Genomic DNA, 21,680 nt, shown 5'->3' on the forward strand with positions numbered 1-21,680 from the left:
CGTGTCGATGTTACGCAAATTTAAATTTAAGTTCAAGTTTGCGTCATGTTCTAAATGGCTAACGTCGTTTGTGGTTTTGCACGGCAGGATGCATGCGCGACATTGTTACGCATACGTTTTTAAATATAATGTTGTGTTCTCTTATTTTAAACTTGTTATGTTCCATGTGGCTAATGCCGTTTTGTTCTAAAAATTTTCAAAAAAAAAAGTTTGTTCGAATTCTATTTCTGCCTGAAGATGACGTTTTTAAATATGTCGAAAGCGCTTGCAAGAAAATAAAACATTTATTTTAATGTTCTTTAACGCCTCTTCATGTGAATATTTCTCTATGTTAATAATATGACCATTAAGAAAAATTGATAATTGCTTAGTTTTACTCACATTCATACTCTGGATGTGTTACTATTTACATTGAGCCATCATGTTTCATAAGCAAATATGAGGTTTATTGTGTTTTTAGTAAATTCTAGTTTTATGATCTAAATGCCACTTCTTTATTGATCATAAATAGGTTTTTCATTTTTTTTTTTAAATGGACATATTACCTTTTGCATCTAATTTCCTCAAATACTTGGTTTTTTAAACAAGGCAATAGTTTACCAATAACAAAATAAAAACACATCTTTATTCTTTTTTATTGATATTTTACTGTGCCTTAAAAAATACATTTCAAGTACCTAAGTATTCCTCCTCAGCTCTAGAATGCTATATGACTGCATCCAGTCATGTGTTCATTCATAATCTTCAGTTAAAAGAAGAAAAAGTTTATTTTATCAGATTTATTACTGACATGCTCATCAAGATCTTAATCATTATTTGTTGTATTGCCACATTCAGCTTCTAAGACAAGACAAGTGTATCTTACAAGCCATCAAATAGAATAATTATAAAGCAATTTATAAAATTACATATTTTACTAATAGTATGAATTTCACTATCCCTACTGTGAAGCCAATCCCTAACCAACCATTCACTACATATTGTAAAAACTTTTGTAAAAAAGTGAGATGCAAAAAATGTAACCAGTAAAAAATCTGTTTGCTATAGATGTCCGAAGAGGCATAATGTTCTCAATATTGGGGTGAAGAGAAACTAATAGCACCAGTTTCAACTGGAAAAGAAGAAATTCTTTACTTTGGTTTGTTTTCATGAACTGTTTAACATGATACATGAAGCTTATATTGCTACTAGCAGGTAGGCCCGGCATTGCTCGGGCAAAAGTAACGATAGCGAAGATTAAGATTATTACATTATAGTCACAAAAGAAAAAGAGTAATTTCATCAACAAACTAAGTATTTCTAAAAAAAGGTCGAATTTGAAAATCGAATGTTCTAATATCGTTCGATTTTCAGGACGTGTTCTGATTATATCGTTCGATTTTCATTGAATGTTCTAAAGAAGAAAGATCGAGAAAAACCGAACTAATCTGTTTAAATTTGAAAATCGAATATATTCTAACATATTACTCTTTTTCTTTTTTTCCTCCAGTGCCTATAAATCTTGCATGTTGCTTTCTCTTGTTCTCCATTGTTACTTAACACTTTGGTACTTAAATTTGGTACCCTGTGTACCAAATTTCAACTAACCGTTTTAGCAAAAATTAAGATTATTACGTTATAGTCAACCTTACCCGTTTTCACAGAATGCAAGAATTGGGTCCCCCCGTTTCGAGACTAATTACAGAATTTTTACATAGGTCTAAAAATATGTTCGATTTCCCGTAAAAACTGCATCTGTTTCTTGCACGTCGCTTTCTCTTAACAATTCCATTGTTGCCTAACACTTCCATTGTTGATGGAAATGCTAAGCCTTAATCCTGTCCCTCTCCCCATGGGGAGGAATTTCGAAAAATCCCTTCTTAGTGTGCGTTCTTGTGACGTACCCTAACTGTGTACCAAATTTCAACTTTCAACTCCTAACCGTTTGGGCTCTGTGCTGATGATGATTATTATTATTATTATTATCATCATCAACTTGTCTCGATTATATATATAGATTGGTCATGGTGGAAGAACTCAGATGGCTATGGAACTGAATCACAAGTATAAGAATGAAGTTCACATTGGTATACCGGAATCATTTGACAGAATTTGTTATTCTCTGAGCATTAAAATCAAAAAGGACTGAGGAAGTTGTATATCATCTTTTGAATATTTTCACAACTTTTGGTGCACCCAATATCCTACATTTAGACAATGGTAGAGAGTTTTGCAATCAAGTTATCTAATTTTTACGTGGCATATGGGCTGATATAAAGATAGTTCATGGAAAACTGAGGCACAGTCGATCTTGGGAATTGGTTGAATGTGCAAATCAGGACATCGAAATTATTATATTCTTAAAAACTTTGCTCAAACATGTTTAAGTCTCTGAATCAGTTAAAAATTTTTTAAAAACTTTAAAAATTCTTTTAAGATATACTCATTTAATTGGAACCTTTATAACATTTTAACACAAGACAGATTTTACTTGACAACATTATTTATTATTAATAGAAATAAATAAGAATAAAGTTGTCTTCTGCATAAAATATCTCCTGTTAAAATTGGTATAGATAACTGGATGTGTTACTATTTGCACATTACCTTGGACATGAAGATTAAATGATTATACCTTAAAAGAATTTTTAAAGTTTTTTTTTAAAAAAAAGGACATTGGAAATGTGTTATCAAGTTGGACAAAAACAAATAAAACTTCAAAATGGCCTGAAGGCTTTTTAAAGTTTAATTTTGTTTGTGCAATCAATGAAGAACAGATCAAATGTCCAACAAATGAAGTTATGTTTGATATTCCAATGAAAATGGAACATCAAACATAACTTCATATGTTCAATTATTCAATGTGATTTTAGTAAACAACATACACTAAAGATTTGGAAAAAAATGTTAAACATTGGAAATGGATGAACATAGCTGGGAAATACAATTTGAGCAGAGAATAAAGCTGCAGGAGGCAGAAAGAAAATACAGTTGGAGCAGATAGAGGCAGCAGTAACATAGCCTTTGACATTAGTTGAAATTGAGACCAAAGACCATTATCTCCTGAGAGTTGTAACATGACTGACAAATTCTAACAAAGCCAAAAGTGATGCTGTTTTGAAAGACTGCCAAAGAAGGCCTTGAAATGCAAGCAAAGAAAATGAAAACAGTTTCTTGTAACAAAATTTCAAAACCATCAGTTGGACAGAATGTAGGAATCAAAGTACTGGATGTAGACCAAGCAAAGATCAATGCAAAATCAATAACAACTTTGGTCATAAATATTGAACAACATTTTATAAGGAATTTCGGACTTTTAACACTCAATATCGGTAACTATCCAGATTTACCAGTAATTTCTAAGAGTTATCGGTCTTCAGACTTTTACAGTAACATATACATGAATTTATTTTAATTTTTCATTTTCTGATATTATTTTATTTCATTTTTAGCATATTCATGCAATAATATTACTATAATAAGTTCTTAATGCTATAATAAGTTTATTCAGCTATATGTTAATGCATTATAAATATTCAGTTATCAGTTCTGATATTTATATAAATAAATATATAAATATCAGAACCTTCAGTTCTGATATTTTATATATTTTTTTAATTTTTATTTTTTTTTTAAATCTAAAATATCAGCAAATGTTACATCTATTGCTACTTGTAATCATATGTTTATTACAAAAATATATAATCTTGTTTGATATGAAATAAATAAAGTATATTAGTTCATTATATTAGTTGAAAGCAGAATAAAGTTCAGATTTCAAATAAATGTTTGATATAATGTGCGATAATTTCACAACGAATAAACGTACATGCATAAATGTTATATCAAATAGTACAGAACAATATTCTATGTTGTTCTGGCTCAGTGACAATACGAATGAAGTAACCAGACAATGTTAATTTTGACAAAAAGTAACAAATTTTCAAGTTTGAAAATTTGTTACTTTGTCAGTTAGAATATATTATTTTTTTTCTCATAAATTTTTCAAACAAACTTTATTGAAAAATGTCGTATTTAAATAACTATAACTATATTGATAAATATATGTGATTTTTTTCATAAGAATAAAATAATAATTTAATTTTTGGTGAATTTTTAAAATAATATTGCCTAATTCACCTATTTTGCCCTTGGCCATTTTACAAAATAAATGTAAACAAGGGGGCATGGCAAACAGCAGGCTAAGGGTTAATATAGTAATATTTAATTACTTACAACAAGCGACAGGAACAACTTTAGTATGATTATCTTCTGCTTTCATTCCTAATGGCATACATGAATCAGGGAGAGAAGGTGCTAGAAAATAAGGCCATCCAGTTAACAAAATATATCATTTACATAATTAGTTTAATCAATTTTGATAAAAAGATTTATTTTTATTAATAATGCACAAAATAATCAAAAAATATAAAATTTATACATTGTTTGCTTTGAATTTTTATTCACAAAGGAAAAAATAAACAGAATATTAATAAAATATATTTCTTAAATCATAATTTAATTTAATCAATAAGAGAGCAACCATTACACAAATATGTGTGTATATAAACATATATATATATTTTTTTTTATTCCTGTAATGCATATAAATAATGATAAGTCATTCATGTGCATTATAAGAATTACTAAGATATCATGTGACTTTGTTGTATCACAATAGAATTGAAGCAAAGCCAGAAGGAAAGAAGTGATCCCTTCTCTGCACCTGTGTTAGGCACAGAAGAGACAATTCTTGTACACTACCTAATGAACATGGAGAGGAACTTTGCACTTGCCACCACAAAAGAGGCTATCCTCATACCAGCAGACCACAGGGGAGACAATCCTTGCACGGCCAGGTACAAAGAGACAATTCAAGAACAAAGTAGTTGATGGCAATTGCTTTGTTCTTTTTTCGCACCTATTTTCTGTTAGGCACAGATAATACTATTTTTATTTTTGATTCCTAGGCCTAAATTCCGTTAGGTGGACTCAATGCATTAGAGAGCATGGACATTGTCACAAATACCTTTGTATATCAAAAACAAAGTCATGGACTCCTATTTTTATTTTCCTGGCTGTTATATATAACAGAGGGAAATTATGGCAATTGGTCAAAAAATGACCACTCCAAGATTTTCACATTTTTGGACTTAGGAACCTTGAAATGTCAAGAAATGTAAAAACATTCAGAGTTCTTTCCCTGTATGTATGGATGTTAATGTGTACATATGTATGTGTGTAGGGCACAATTTTGTTTGCCCTCTTTGAAGCTTAATAACTCCTGTGTTTTTAAAAATTTTTGAAATTTTGCAGGGAGGTTTGTGTATTAGAAAGATTCATGCTATTAAATTTTGGTGGTTTAAGGTCAAATGGGGTGAAGAGATAAAGCGTGGTCGTGTGTCATATCTCGAATAGGGTCAGACTTAATGACGATTTTACTCATTATTAGCATTTACAATTTTTTTTATAAAACCCATTCCTACCCTCAAAATTAAGCTTTTTGCCATTTTATAATAATTAAAAACGTAAACAGTTTTTTTAATGAAATATCGTAACAGATAGTGCCAGCAGAATTTTAAATGTTGCTGGGAAAGTTAAGCAATTTGTTGCTGGATTTTTTTACATTTAAATGGATCCACATTACATTTCTGGATTCCTTGTCTCAATTAATGGAAAATGGCAAAGTCTTATCAAAATCGATCCATTAAATTTTGAGAACAAACTCAATTCTATAAGTCCATACAAGATGTGTTAGTGATTGGCTGTCTGTCAATTCATGCAATATCGCTTTGTCACGTGTGCCCGCAAGACAACTTTATATCTCAAAAATGAAGTCGTGAACACCCATTTTTTATAGCATTTTTGGATTCCGCATTGCAATTAATGAAAAATGGCAAAGTTGAATCAAAATCTATAGAATGGATTTTGAGAACGAACACAATTGTGTAAGTCTCATAGAAGAGGCTTTGTTAATGCTCCGCTTCAATAAAACATGTTTATTATGATGTTATGATCATAATAAATGTGTTTCACAATTCCTTTATTTTCTTTACTATGCCTCTTAATCTGTAGAATTAAAAAAGCTCTTTTAAGATAAAGATTGCTTTGTATAGTTAATGATATCACAAAGAAGGAATTTTCCTTAACAAAAGCTACAACATGCTTCAAAAATGAAAATCATTTTTGAAGTATGTTGTAGTTTTTGAACCATCTCCAGTTGTGATCAGATTAAATGTCAATTTTGACCTCTCCCATGAGGGAGTTGAGTGAACAACCACTTAGAAAGTGAGAATGAAGAAAAGCAACCAATTGGAATGGGCAATCAGGGACAGAAAATAACAACCACCTAAATTTCAAGGCTTCTTCTCCTGAAAATTCCAAGTCTCATACCATTTGTTGTGTGCCTATCTTCATCTCTCTTCCTTCCTTGGATCAACATTTTCCCATCACTGGAAGTCAAAATGGAATGCATTACCCTGGGGGCTGTGAAGGAATGCTCACTTGCTAACCAGGGACATTTGAGACTATCTTAGAAAGCAGAGAAAGACCCAAAGGCCACCATTAACTTTAAACTTCTAAGATTGAAGAAATTTTGTAAGCTCTTTTTGTATCAAGTAAACAGTTTGTTGTAACCATCAAGTCTTTCTCATTGCTAGTCACACCTACAAGTTTTTATGCATGAAACCATGAAATGTAGCTAAAAAAAAGGGCTTTATTTTGGGGGTCAGGAACAGTTTAATGCATTTTACATTGTTTCTTATAAGAAAATTTGTTTTGGTTTCAGAACAAATTGGTTTCCAAACAACTTTTAGAAACAAATTAAATTCACAAACCAAGGTTTGACTGTACTTATTAAATCTGAAGTTTAATTTATTTACAACAAAACAATGAATTATAAAATAACATAACGACATAAACATAAAAAATAAACAACAGTTTAATAAAAACTACCTCCAATTTTATATATCTTGATATCACTAAATCTCACATCAAAAGAATGTGGATATAGTGGAGTTCTTAATCCATAGAAGTATTCTCTAACACGATTATCTCTTGCTTCGGCTCTTGACCTTTGACTTCTTTCAACAACCTAATGACAAAAAAAAAAATCTTGTATTATGGGTTTTTGACTATAAAACCATTAAAATAAAAGACAACTCAATCATTTTGTATACAAAAGATATTTTGATTCTTATTTAGGCAAGAATTATTATTAAAAAATAAAATCTATATAACACTGCTTTCAAGATAATTTAATAATGTTTCATTTAATCAAATTTTCATCCTATATTAATAAAAGTAATGTTCAAAATGTTATTACAATGAAAAATCGATTATCTGAATTTGATGGGACCAGGGATCTTTTGGATAAATGAAATTTCTGATAATCCAGAAACATGTTTGCTTCTGTGTTTTGGGTACATCAAGCACTATGCAAACTTTATGAACAATAAATACTGTAATGCAATACTGTGAAAGTAAATTAATTTACTCAAAATGCAATGTAATGTTATATATATATATAGCCTAGTTTCAATTTCCCAAATTTTGGTCTCTGTGTATTATATTCTGTGGTATGTTAAATAGTTGTTAAAAAAACACATTGTTGTTTTTTTTTAACAACTGTTTTGGATAATCTCATACCAGATAATTGAGTTTCTACTTTATTACTATTATGATGATATATATATATATGTATAAGTCAATATGTGTGATATGATTAAATATGTTAAAAGTGACATAAAAATATTTCATATGACATGAAAAATTCGATACTATAAATATTTTTATGTCACTTTTAAAATTTTAAACATTATGTTTTTCTTAAAAGTTTCTTAAATTTTCTAAATATTAAAAATTCTCAGTCACAGTCTTCAATAAATGTTGAACATTTTCTAATGAAAACTACATTTATTTATCCCTACAATATGATGAATACATTTTAAAATTAAAAATTAATTACAAACATGGATCAAATTTAAAACAAAAAGTTATTAGAATGAGTGTCAACACCAGAATTAACTTGAGTTTAAAAAAATTTAACCCAGAGAACAAAATTTACAGATAACTTGGTCTCAAATTTTTAAATTTTCTGAATATGTGATTTTTAATCAATAATTATTATTATTATTACATATTTAATCATATCACACATATTGACTTATACATATATATATATATCATCATAATAGTAATAAAGTAGAAACTCAATTATCTGGTATGAGATTATCCAAAACAGTTGTTAAAAAAAAACAACAATGTGTTTTTTTAACAACTATTTAACATACCACAGAATATAATACACAGAGACCAAAATTTGGGAAATTGAAACTAGGCTATATATATATATAACATTACATTGCATTTTGAGTAAATTAATTTACTTTCACAGTATTGCACTACAGTACTTATTGTATGTGGTTACACTTACATGAAAAACTGTGTGTGCTTAAAAAAATCTACAAAATTTTAAATACTTACACCACCAGACTTTGGAACTAAAACAACTTTCACAAAAGGTGGCATGTCTCTAAATAGTTCACTATATAATCTTTCTTGATCCAAAACTAAAATAACATCAACTGGAATAAAAATAAAAAGTAAGTACATTCAACACTTCACATTTGAATACTTTTTTTGTTTTATAAAATATTACATTTTCAACAGCTCATTCATGGAAAATGTTAAAAAAAAAATAATAAATTTATTTAACCAAAGACCTTATTATTGGATTATTTACAGTCTATAATACAATTTAGCCTAATCATAGTTGATAAAGTTTCCATTATTAATAATTAATTTTGAATTAAATAAACTAATTTAGAAGTTTGTGGAAGAAAAACTTGATCTTGAGCAAAGCATTGTCTTTCATCTTCTGCATATTGTGAGATGTGTTTATTAATATAATTAAAATTTCTTTAATCTTTTCTAAACATTTGTAATGTTACAAGAAGTCACAAAGTCATGGAGCCTTAACTGTTTTAAAACATTTAGAGTCCTGTCTATACCCACCCAAGATATGTAAAATGAACTGTATTCTATGATGTTCTTTTGTCTTTGTTGACAAAGTACTCTTTACATTTTCTTTGCATGATGCAGAACCTTATTTAAATGGGTCCTTATATAGTATGTAGATGCAGAAAATTACAATTTCCAGAATTAAATATAGGTACTCCTCACTTTACAACATATCTGCTTAACGACCACTCGAGTTTCGACCTGCAATTCGGGGAATCCCCTTTCTCAGCTTGAGTGTCGGTCAGTGGCAAATAGTGACACGTGCACTAAGCATACTATAATAGGCTTGCTATCTGGTTTTTCAGTCAGTTTCATTCCGACAAATGATAATATGTACATATGCATGTGCTTTTATGAATAAATTCAAAGTTTGTTGCATAATTTGTATAATTTTATAATGATCCTATATTCCCAATGCATGCTCCTCGCTTATCGACCAATTCGCTTAATGACATAATCGTCAGAACAGAACTCGGTCGTAAAGTGAGGAGTACCTGTATTTAATAATAAATATAAAGTATTCCATTCTTTACAATAATATTTGATTGATATGAATGATGCATAAGAAATACACAGCTAATTTTTAAAATTGTCTCTTACAATTCATTTTAAAAGAAATGTTTTTGCATTTTTGTTGTTTTTAAAATGGTAACACCATCAATTTTAAAAATAATATACATTTTTTATTAATGGAATAAAACCAATTGAGAAAAATAAATTATTTTAAATCAAACATTTTACAGCAAATATAAAAAAATAACTACATATAATGCTTAAATATCAGTTGCTTTTAATTTTGTTAAAATGTCACAAGCAATGTCCCACCACTTACCTTAGTGATTTTAAAGTACCTCTAAACAAAAATCCACATTAAAATCCAATAAACACAAACATCTGTGCCCAAAGTGGGATTTGAACTTGTCATCTCATAAAACAGAAATAATACCCTAACACATTCATCTGCTGGATAAATGGTTTTTATTTGATTAGGTGTAATTTATTTGCGTAACTTTTACATACCTTCAAATGCAAGAGCAGTATGGCATATCGCTTTATAACCTTCTTCTTTCACCCAACCACAGGTATTGATGATTACACCACTGACGCTTGCTAAAAAAATTTAACTGGTTATTAATACCAAATAAAAAATTTTAAAATAATATAACAAATGCATTATAAGTAAAGCAATCCAAAGGCAGATAAAGCAATATCTAATCCACTGTAGGTTGCTTAATGAAACCATGAAATAAGTGTATACCAAACCATTTCCAGTTATTTACCAATAAAGCAGAATGAGGGAGCTATATTTTGCATAAATTTTTATAACAGTTTAATTGATTTTCTATAATATTTAACACTAAAAAATATGTTTTAAATAAGATTTCAATCTAATTATATGCATAATTACACATAAAAATGATTTGCTTCATTAGCATCTTCATATACAGATCATCTTCCATGTCAAGGTTTCCATGTTTTACCCCTGCAGCCCAATCAAATTCCCACACCTTGTCTTTGCTATCCCTTATTGCCAACCGTAGCAACTTGTTGGAAAAAAAGCAAGTTTTTTGATGGCCTTAATAGCGTAGTGGCATATGCAATCAGATAAGCCAAAAGTAGAGACTTTTTGTCATTTTTATGTATCCATATGAAAATATAATACACTAAATGATCCTTGTATGGGAAAATATTGTATCTGATAAATTGGCAAAATTGAGTTTGATACAAAAGCAGATTCCTTAAGTTGGGGTGCATCTTTTGGCATCATTTAAAGAAAAAAAATCTATTTAGTGATTTGCTTTTTCTCCTTATATTACAATAATTGAATATGTGAGCACTATCACACACTATTGATGCACTGGAGAAATCACATAGAAATGGGTGAACATTGGTTTATTATAATGATGGTATGCATTTTGGACAATTTATATGTCACTTTTCAGCCATGTTTGTTACAAATTGTACTTTACAGGAGTATAAAATATAATTGGTTTTCATTACAAACATTACGATTAATGATTACAATAATTTAAACTATATTTAATACATACTTAAATAACACATTTTATCTGTTAACAATCATAGTTGCCTTCCTTTTTATATTCATACAGACATTTTATTTTGTGTACAGTATAAACATCTTCAAAGATTATAAATGTTGTTAAATCTTTAGATTTAAAGAACACATTAATGCAATAAAATACAACCTAGACAACTCAGCAGTAGCTAAACACTGTGTATACCATAATTGTGATATTAAGAAAGATTTGTTAAAAATATTAAAAAATCCAGCAACAAGTTGCATAACTTTCCTGGCTATTATGGCCCTAACATTCAAGTTTCAAATTCTCATAAATCTAACAACATGGTGTGCAACCTTAAAGGACAAAAATATTTACAATTGATCAAATCATATGGATTACATATATTAAACAATCACTGCACAAATGACTATCCAGCAAATTTCACTTTTGTTTCTTCAAATGGTATGTTGGTAATAGACTTGGTAGCATTAAATGTTAATCTGTTGGACAAGTTGAAAGACTTTAAAATCTTGGACAAATTCAGTTCAGACCATTTTCCTATTTCTGCAATATTTAATTTCAACATGGGTAAAATAGAGACATGCAAACTACAGGAAACTTGATATGTATGGAACCAGGATAAGCTTGACAAATATGTTTCGTCAGTCACCTCATTACATAAATTACTGAAGATGAGGTTTTTATTAGATGTGTGGAATTTTTATTCAGAATTCTTAGAAATACTATTGGCTTCAGCAACTCAAAGTGGAACATTGAGAATGAATTGTTTATTAAAGCCATTTGATAAACAATGGTTTGATTCGAATTGTTTGTGGTTAAAAAGAAAACAAAATAGTTTATTAAGAAGATTCCAAAAAATAAATCAAGAGATCTGTTAGAAGAGTATTGCAAATTAAACAAAAGTTATAAGTCATTGTGCAAAGCTAATAAAAAGTTATTTCAAGCCAAAATTAAGCTACAATTACAACATACAAAAAATAGAAAAGAATTTTGGTCATTGGTAAATAAGTTCAGAATAAGAAGGAATATTGTAAATATAATCTCAAGTGAGATTTGGTTTGATTTTTGTAATTACATTTCTCAGGGCCTCCCACAATTATTCTTTTAAATAGCCTTTCAATTAGAAATATCCCTCTTCTAGACAATCCAATATCTCAGACAGAACTAGAATATACAATAAGGAAATAAAAAGTTTGCAAATCACCTGGTTCAGATAAAATCAGGAATGAAATGATTAAATGTCTTCCAAACAAAATATTAAACGACATTTTAAATATGTTTAATTCATTTAAATCTTATGACGAATTTCCTATTACTTGAAAACAAATCTGTTTAAAAATGTTATATAAAAAAAGAAGCAGATTGTTACCAACTAATTATTGTCCAATAGCTTTAATCAACATATTAAGAAAATTGTTTTCATCCTTACTAGCAAACTGTCTTAAACTTTGGATGGAAGTGTTTAATATTATCAATCCTTATCAAGGAGCTTACGTTAAGAACAGAGGTGTTGAATTTGACTCGTTTATTTTAAATGAAACTGTTCAACTAACACTATCAAAAAAATGAAAAAAAAAACCTTGTATGCAGGTTTCATAGATTTAAAAAAACTTTCAATTCTATAGATCATGATCATGACATTATAGTTCAAATTAGAATGTATAGGTCTTTCATCAACAAAGTTTATCAATCTACTAAAAAAAATCTGTTTTCTAATACTCATTATTCAATAGAAGAATCTTCTTTTTGTACAGATTTTGTTTCATCTAACAAAGGATCACATCAAGGAGAACCCTTAAACCTATTTCTTTTTATCCTTTTTCTAAATGACCTTCTGAATTCTTTACATGGCCAAACTTCTGCAATTGCAATTTCACCCTATGTAAATATAAATTGTTTTTTTATATCCAGGCGATGTTCTTTTGATGGCAAATTCAGTTGTGGCTCTCCAGGAGAAATTACATATATTTCAAGAATATTGTCACAATAATTATTTAATAGTTAACTCGGAAAAGACAAAAATAATGATTTTTCGCAGAGGTGGTAAATTTAAAAGATCAGATAAATTTTATTTAGAGAAACACAAGTTGGAAGTTGTTTCAAATTTTAAATATTTAGGGATTTATTTTACCCCTCATGATTTTCCTTTTCTTTTCATTTGGAAAAAGTGATAATTGAGGCTAAGGAAAATATCTCAAATCTTTATAAATTACTTATCAAAATGAAAGAATCGTCACTTAATAACTATTGTAGATTATTTGATGTCTTAATAAGATTGGGCATTTTATTTGCATTTCTAATATGAGAGAGATTGATGGTTGATAAAGTGGAAAAAATACAACTATTCTTTTTCAAGTAAATTTTTTGTCTAAATCATTTTGTGCCTGGGGCCATGATAAAGATGGAACTAGGTATACCACCTATCACTGTAAATTTGTCACTAAATTTACTTTGTTTTTGGAAGAGAATTACTACTACCAGAAAATGATTATGGGCAACTGTTATATACTAAACTTTCATCATCTAGTAAAACAGCATCATGGGAAATGTTACCCACTACTATTGAGAATTTGTTGAACAATCTAGGATTATCATTTGAAAGCTGTTTGAATTATTCTGATGATAGTTTTTTTAAACAGACTGCAAGTTTGTCAATAAAATAACAGCTGTTCTCTAGTACCCATATAAATTTTGTCAGGTCAGAACTGGTTTTGCAGAGTTCAATAGAAAATTTTTATAGAATGTTATAAACTATGTAAATGATAAAAATAATTATAACAACTAATTATTTATAACTATTATTATTAATATACTTATTAATTATTTTGTTTTATTATAAATAAAATGGCATGTAAATTGTATTAAACATTTTTTTAAATGAAATTATTTATTATAATAAAATTTTAATATTTATACATTAAAAATACTTATTTTAAAAAATTTTTAGAAAGAAAAAAATAAAAAATAAAAAAATAATAGAGACCAAGATTTGAACCCTGAACAACCTGGCGCTAGCCAAGAACGCTATCAACTGAGCTGCTCAACGGCCTAGCAAAACTTATTAGTACATAAGCTGAGCTTGAATTTTTAAAGGCTTTTTTCTCAAAATTGGCTGGCCATTGTGCTTTCTTGTTTTGAGGGTTGAACACCCTAAAGGAGTACTACCTATATACCAAGTCTCATCCCGAAGTGAATTTCCCAGGTCGTGCCTGCCCTTTGTTAGATAAGATTGAACTGCGGCCTACTATAGACCTGTTTAAGCCATATTGCCAGCAACGTCAGACATCTGCCCACTATGCTATTATACTTTCACCTTTCAAAAATAAAATCAGATGCAAAACTTAACGAGTGCCCGCCCGACAGTCTCGCAAATACTATAAAAGAATTGTTTCTGTCAGGAAAATAAAAGGCTGGAATTACAAGGGAGAGTTTCAAAGTTCAGAGGAATACCATCCAATCAGTATATACCAGGTTGAGCGTTGATGTCAATGTCTCCCATGATCTGAAAAGTTTCGAATTGTTGCCCGAAGAAGACCAATTGGAATTCATTATTTTACTTCACCTCTTGTGTTTGTTCTGTGAAACACAAAAATCTTTCGCAAAAGTGTTCATTATCCAATTTGTTCGTTAACCGATCACCCACTGTAACCCACTGTAATAGAGAAGAATTGATAAAAATCAAGTTCTACGCTGTGAATGGAAAAAAATGCTTCTGACTCAGCTTATTTGATCAATTTATTTACTGCTTTTTAAACATTTGTTTAGGAAGTGTTTTTTTTAAATAAACTTTCTAAGTGTTTATTAAAAAACACTTAGAAAGTATTCACTCTTAAAACAAAACTGCAAAAATTAAATTTCATTTATATTAATGAAAAATAATTGAAAGTATGTTTCACCTTTTTTATTACTTTCTGCGCGTAAGTTAATTACTTCCGCTAATCTTGATACTAGCGTATTATATAAGACAATATTACTTCCAGGACTTTTATGACCATAATGGTACACTAATGGAGCCTGTTGAGAAAAACCTTCTTCAACATCTGCTGGGCGTTCAACTAATAAGGCCCCTGAAATTTATCCATCCATTTAATTGATTTTTCAGTAATTAACACAGGAATTTAATAAATATTTAAATAAAATATATTTTACCAATTGTCCCAGGAATAGATATTTGACCCTAAAGAATTTAACATGTACAGAAAGATTAATTTATAATTTTATAATTTATAATAATAATAATAATAATAAAATATTTGCAACCTGCCCAACATCCAAATCAACAAAAATGGGTCTTCTGCCAATTCTTACTGCAAAATTAAGAATAATTCTACACAATGTGCTTTTTCCGACATCTGTTGGACCTACAATTAACACCTAGAAAATCAAAGTTATAAAAAAAAATTGATACTGCCATTATATTAATATGCAACACGCAAAAATTAATCTATTTTTAGATTTTTCTTTATTATTCATTTCATTTAGTTTAGAAATACCCAGAAAAAACAAGTTCAAGCCTCATTCCAAGCTTTTCATCACCTTCTAATTTCAAGGCAGTTTGTTTTATGATGTATCCACCAACATAGCAATAGAAAAAAACTATTAACATTATATATATAATTTTAAATCTTCCCAACAGTGGTTCCCAACCTTTTCAGACTGACAGCATATTTAAACAATCAAGCAAAGGTTGTAGCACACTTTATTAATAAATATTACTGAACCGGCCAACTGGTCAATCACAAACCTCTAATAGTTTTTCTGACAGTTTACTGGACCAAACTTCTGAAATATTGTTGATAACACACACAAACACTCTCATGTTTTTTGTAAAAATTTTGAAATTGTTGCTAGAAAAAGAAATTAAAATATTTTCATTCATCTCATGGCACATTTTGAATTGCTTTGTAATATGCCAGTTAGGAACTACTGAATTTTTTTCTTTTTAGTGTTCGAGTTGAGTTCTTCAATAAAATAGTGTTTTATGAGATAAATACTTGAAGGTAAGTGTTTATTTTTAAAAAATGTTTAGTTTTAGTAATGATAAAATTAACATTTTCTAAAGGAAAAGTCATAAAAACAGCAAACAACATAAAAACTTCACTTACTGTTGGTCCTTTTGTATCTTCTTCTTCTGCTTTCAATCTCATCTGTTCAAATGCTGCATGTATATTAGCATACATTATCATTGGTGTCTCTTTGGCTACATAAGTTGATTCTGTTTTTCCACATAAGTATATATATAGTTAAGGAAATATTTCATTATAGGTCTAGCTATCCTGCATTGATGAAAAGAATAATGCTGCAGAATCATTTTCAGAAGCTATTATATTATTTTCATATATAAAAAAACTGAATTACCCAGAATTAATCCTGATTTTTAATTGCTTTGAAAAGTAGAACCATTTATGTCATCATTTTGTATGAATTGTCAAATGAATATTTCAATATACATAATATATTTATGGTTCTATTGAAATATGAAAGTTATCTTGGAATAATCCAATTTACACCAAATGAAAGTATGGACATTGTGTAATTCAGAAATAGTTATGTATATTATTTTGAAATTTACCTTAAATAAATGATAAGATTGATTTTACAGGGCAAGTCAGAAGGATGGATACAAGTTTGATCTCATGGTGTGGATAGATGTAGAGTATCAATTGAAAAGTCTATTTCCAAAATGACTAATCTCCAAAAATGACACAATATAAACTAATGGTACTTCTATTATTCTGCTTTAGCAGAAGTACATAGTATTGTATTACAGTAGTACCTCAAATTTCAAATGTTCCAGAGTTCAAACACCAAATTCAAGAGAAATTTGATCTGGAGTTTGAACTGCACATGCAGTAAAAAATGCACACACTACATTTTTTACTGCATTTGTTTTGTTTACACATTTGTTGTGTGCCCAAGTTGTTTATCACCCTTACTGTGAAAACATCTCTTGCATTACACTTGTAGTATGTTTTCAGTGCTTTTTTTCGCTTTATTTTTTGCGTGTTTGGTTAAATATATAACTCCTACCTATTAACCATGGCATCTAAGTGTGTGGAAACAATGAAGCCTAAGAAGAAAGTTGTATTATCAACGATTTATGTGAAAAAGGAACTTACTGCAAAGCATGAAAGCAATACACATGTGGTGGAGATCCTGATAACTATGTTCAAAATGCTGAAGTTGATGGTGTGTAACCAGTAAATATAATTTTCATTTTATTATACAGTATTTACATATCTGCACACCACACCAGGATGAATATAAAATAAGACTCACTTCAACCAATAACCGGTGTGAGTCACAATTAACTTTTGAATAACAAATGTTTTTGTAACTCTTTCTAGGTTCTTCCTCAGGCTTTTGTTAATTCTGATTAATCTGGATCTTCCAAAATTAATCATGAATATAAAATTCAAACATAAAATCAAATGGTAAGACAAAAATTTTGAATAACGAGACCTTGTGCGCATGGGTTCCCTGTAACATGTTTAAATAAGATCGAACATTAAATATCATTGTCAAGAAATGACATGAATACAAAATTCAAACCTACAATGAAAGCATAAGAGGATGAGTTCAAATAAAGAGAACTTCTGCGCATGCATTCCCTGTGTCATTTTTAAATAATATTGAATATTAAATAGCGTTGTCAAGTAAAAGCCTGAAGAAGAACCAAGAAGGGTTATGAAAACATTTGTTATTTAAGAGTTAATCATAATTCACACTGGTTATTAGTTGAAGTGAGTCTTATTTTAGTATTTACATATTTTATTTATTGTTTTCATGTTTTAATTTATTATTTAGGAGATTTAACCATGTTGTTTTTACCTTAAATTATGTATATTTGCTGTTTATCGAAATGGGTATTGTTTGGGTCTGGGAATGGATTAATTCAATTTCTAATGAGAAAATTTGATTTGAACTTCAAACAGCCTCCTGAAACAAATTAAATTTGATGTATAAGACACCACTGTATTTCATTTTCTAAGAGACTTATTTGCTGTTGTTAACAAATAGCAAACCTCATGTTATTTCAAAGTGACTTATTTCCATTCATGTGTTTATTCCAAAATGTTTTATCTCCTACTTGCCAATCAGGCAATGTTTTTGAATTCAAGTCACAATAAGATTTCTAATGTTTCCTCCACAGATATATTTATTTTCAGCAACATTTTAATTAAAAAAAATCTAGAAATGTTAGTTTGTGATGATTCATTAGAATCAATAAACTAAACTTTAATAAATCTAGCTATAAATTTATTGAAATATAAACATTTTCAATCAGATTTTACTGATCATCTTCAGTTACCAATTCTTTGAATTCTTTAGAATGTATAATTACAAATTCAAAATAACGAAGTCATAAATACAAAAATTTTAAGAATAAATAATTAAAATGTAATAATTAATAAACACAAAAAATTAAATTTTGTAAAACAAATTAAATTAATAAATATCAAATATTTAAAAAATTTGTAAGATGTAATTCTTAATTAAATGTTCATAAATTATATTTCGTAAAGTGTCCACCAGGTGTTTGATAGGTTTTCCACACCTCAACAATTGATACAGTGTGACTTTTTGTGTGATATATCTCCAAGTTTTCTAAAAACATGATGTTGTGTAAGTTAGACGTGGACCTAATGATTTTGGCTTGATCCCATTGAACATACATGTCATTATTCTGTGAATAAGCTGACAGCACTGTGTTACTGAGGTTTTTCTAGCTGCATAATGTAAAAATCTGGAGAAGTCATTTTTTGACTAGTGGCGATACTTTCTCTCTGTTATGTATAACAGCCAGGAAAGTAAAACTGTTATTGAACATTTTCAACTTAGTTTTTCTTAAAGAACATCTTATAAGTTTGTAACAGGAATTTTGAAACACCCTGTATAACAAAAATAAATATTTAATTCATTACATTCAGTGATACACACAGGAATGGATTTATTTATGCAGTGTAGTCAAGCCATGGTTGTGGAGGCCCCTGTAGCAACTAACACTTGGACAAATACTGTTCTCCTTATACAGTATTCATAAATATAGTATGCTATATTTTGTTTCCCAAAATTTAAATGTACCACATATTTCAGGAATTTATTCAAAAAACAACAACAGTTAAATGTTATGGCTACAAGACACAGTAGATATTGTGAAAAATTTTATCAGTGTTTTATTGTAAAAGTGCCGAATCCTATAATAAAAGGTTGGCATTTGATCATTTTTAACTTGTGTAATTTTTTAATATTCTATGCTTGCTGTATTTTTGAAGATTTAGTTATATCTTCAAGCCAATTTTTTTACTGTTACTTCTGAGTTGGATTAAAAAGGAATAAAGAATAGACATGAAAGAAAATTATTATTTTTTTTATGAAAGTCTTTTAATACTCCAACAATATATCAAAATAAATAAAATGAATTTGATTTTCATAATAAAATGCTAAAATACTACTGATGTTTTAAATATAAAAGACTTAGGTAATAATAAAATAAGTCTAAATAAATAAATAAACACACACACAAACTTCCATAGACCCTTCCATACATACAAACTGAAACATAAATGATCCAATTGTACTCAAGTAAACAAAAAACTTACCGTATTTTACGGACTATAAGACACTACAGACTATAAGACGCACCTTAATTTTTAAGCAATTTTTTTTAAAAAAATACCTATAAGACGCTACGGAGTATAAGATGCACCTGAATTTTGGAGGCAATTTTTCGAAGAAAAAAGTGCGTCTTATAGTCCATAAAATACGGTAATTGTTTTCATAACAACAGAAATAATAAAACTAGAAAAACTATTCAAATAAAGTTCAAAGGGTTAATATGAAACTGAAGATATGAAGTTGATATGGAGCCAAAGATATGAATGTAATCAACAACAAAAAGTTTAAAAGTGTAGTTTTTAGATTCATTAACATCTCCCAAAACTTTAAATTTCGACATCTACTAGAACTAGATAGATAAGTATAAGATAGTTTACCTGAGATATACTGTGCATTGAATATTATACAAATACTTAGAAATTATTACAAATCTATATAATTTACAAGTTCATATTTTTAATTAATTACTTTTATTATATAACCACAGTGAAATGATCAAATGCCAACCTTTTATTATAGGATTTGGCACTTTTACAATAAAGGAATGATAAAATTTTTCACAATATCTACTGTAGTTCAAGACTCTTATTGAAGCTCCTGTATGTTAGGGACCCTTACCTTATTACTTAGGGGTAGGGGTCAAATTCTGGTGCTATTCCTCTACACACACAGTGTATAGGTTATAATGAAATACCATTCAAATACAAGATGTAATTGTGTACCTATCAGAAATACATGACATTATATGGCTCTTATTGTGAAAAGGTTTGACTACCTGATATATAAGTTACAATAAACATATGTACTGTATAATAAAAATTTTAAATTTTTAATATAATTTAACAAAATTAATAAATGCAATAATAAAAATATTATTTACAAGTTAATAATTATATAATTTGAAACAACTAATTTTAAAACTAAAGCTCACTTAGTAATAAATTTAGCTTCTCTGCATTTCAGTTTTTATCTGCTATATCTAACATATTTAAAAATAAATTTAAATAAATACATCATAATAAAAAGGATATTTCAATTGTGCAGCCATGCCAAGTAAATACAGCTATTTTGGCACCCGCAGTAAATATATATTTTTTGTTTTTAACTAATTCTGTGCCAAATATTTCTGCCAAACCTGTTTTAAGCTGAAAATAATAATGTACATATTAAAAATACAATATGCTCAGAAAATTCAGGGGCTTTCAAAAAGAATTCTAACATTTTAAATTATTGTAATTATGTTAATTATTACCCAAGAACATTGTAATTTACATTAAAACATTGGAAAACTGTCCAAATTTCCCATTAGAATTTCTCAATATATGTACAGGTACCTCATATCACACAGCACACACCCAACTGATACTTAAATTCTTCCTAAATTCACTACAGTATATCCATTGTCACTCCTCTCACAGCAGCCACAATACTACAGCTCCTGCAGATTACTCAAGTTGCACAACAATGAATGATTCCGACTTTGTAAACTGCAGAACACAAAGCACTTTGTTGTGTAGTTGCCATTTTCATTTATGGTTCTTCTGGAGGTAATAGATGACATTTTAATGTGGACAAGAAATGAAATTCAGATGATTACTCTATCAATTGATGTACTGTACAGTACATTGCATACTTCCAGATAATAATTAACATAATTATGGTAATTTAAAATGGTGGCATTCATTTTGGAAGACCCTCTATGTTACAAAACTGGAAAGTGATGTTAATATGGTGGGTGAAATTAAACAAACATTAAGAATGGGGTCACAAAAAATTTGACAACAGTAAAAATTTATACTATGTGTTTATGTGAAGAGGCACTTTTAGCACTAACAAGTATAAAATCAAAATATTGGTCAACTATGAAAAACATTGAAGATGCCCTGCACCCCACAGTATCAAATATTCAGCCAAGATTTAACTTATGTAAAAATAAACAAGCATATCAATTTCATTAGCATGCAAATTTGTTTTGTCTTTAACAAATGGCAAGAAATGGTAAAATATGTATGTATG

The 21,680-nt window shown here is 28.7% G+C and overlaps 1 protein-coding gene across 1 annotated transcript in view; it reads right to left on the minus strand.

Annotated features, from left to right (window-relative positions):
• Positions 1-21,680, minus strand: part of cbc (crowded by cid) — a 43,907-nt gene that overhangs the window by 5,098 nt on the left and 17,129 nt on the right. Inside the window, exons 3-11 of the mRNA XM_067269436.1 lie at positions 20,696-20,809; positions 16,151-16,276; positions 15,306-15,419; positions 15,195-15,222; positions 14,942-15,112; positions 10,021-10,110; positions 8,464-8,564; positions 6,934-7,072; positions 4,216-4,296 (exon numbers count right to left, since the gene is read on the minus strand). Coding sequence (XP_067125537.1) covers positions 4,216-4,296; positions 6,934-7,072; positions 8,464-8,564; positions 10,021-10,110; positions 14,942-15,112; positions 15,195-15,222; positions 15,306-15,419; positions 16,151-16,276; positions 20,696-20,809 — 964 coding nt within the window. The remainder of the gene's footprint in view (positions 1-4,215; positions 4,297-6,933; positions 7,073-8,463; positions 8,565-10,020; positions 10,111-14,941; positions 15,113-15,194; positions 15,223-15,305; positions 15,420-16,150; positions 16,277-20,695; positions 20,810-21,680) is intronic.

The sequence above is a fragment of the Centruroides vittatus genome, unplaced genomic scaffold, assembly GCF_030686945.1.
Source record: "Centruroides vittatus isolate TY-2023 unplaced genomic scaffold, ASM3068694v2 contig_350, whole genome shotgun sequence".
NCBI classification, from domain to species: Eukaryota; Metazoa; Arthropoda; class Arachnida; order Scorpiones; family Buthidae; genus Centruroides; species Centruroides vittatus.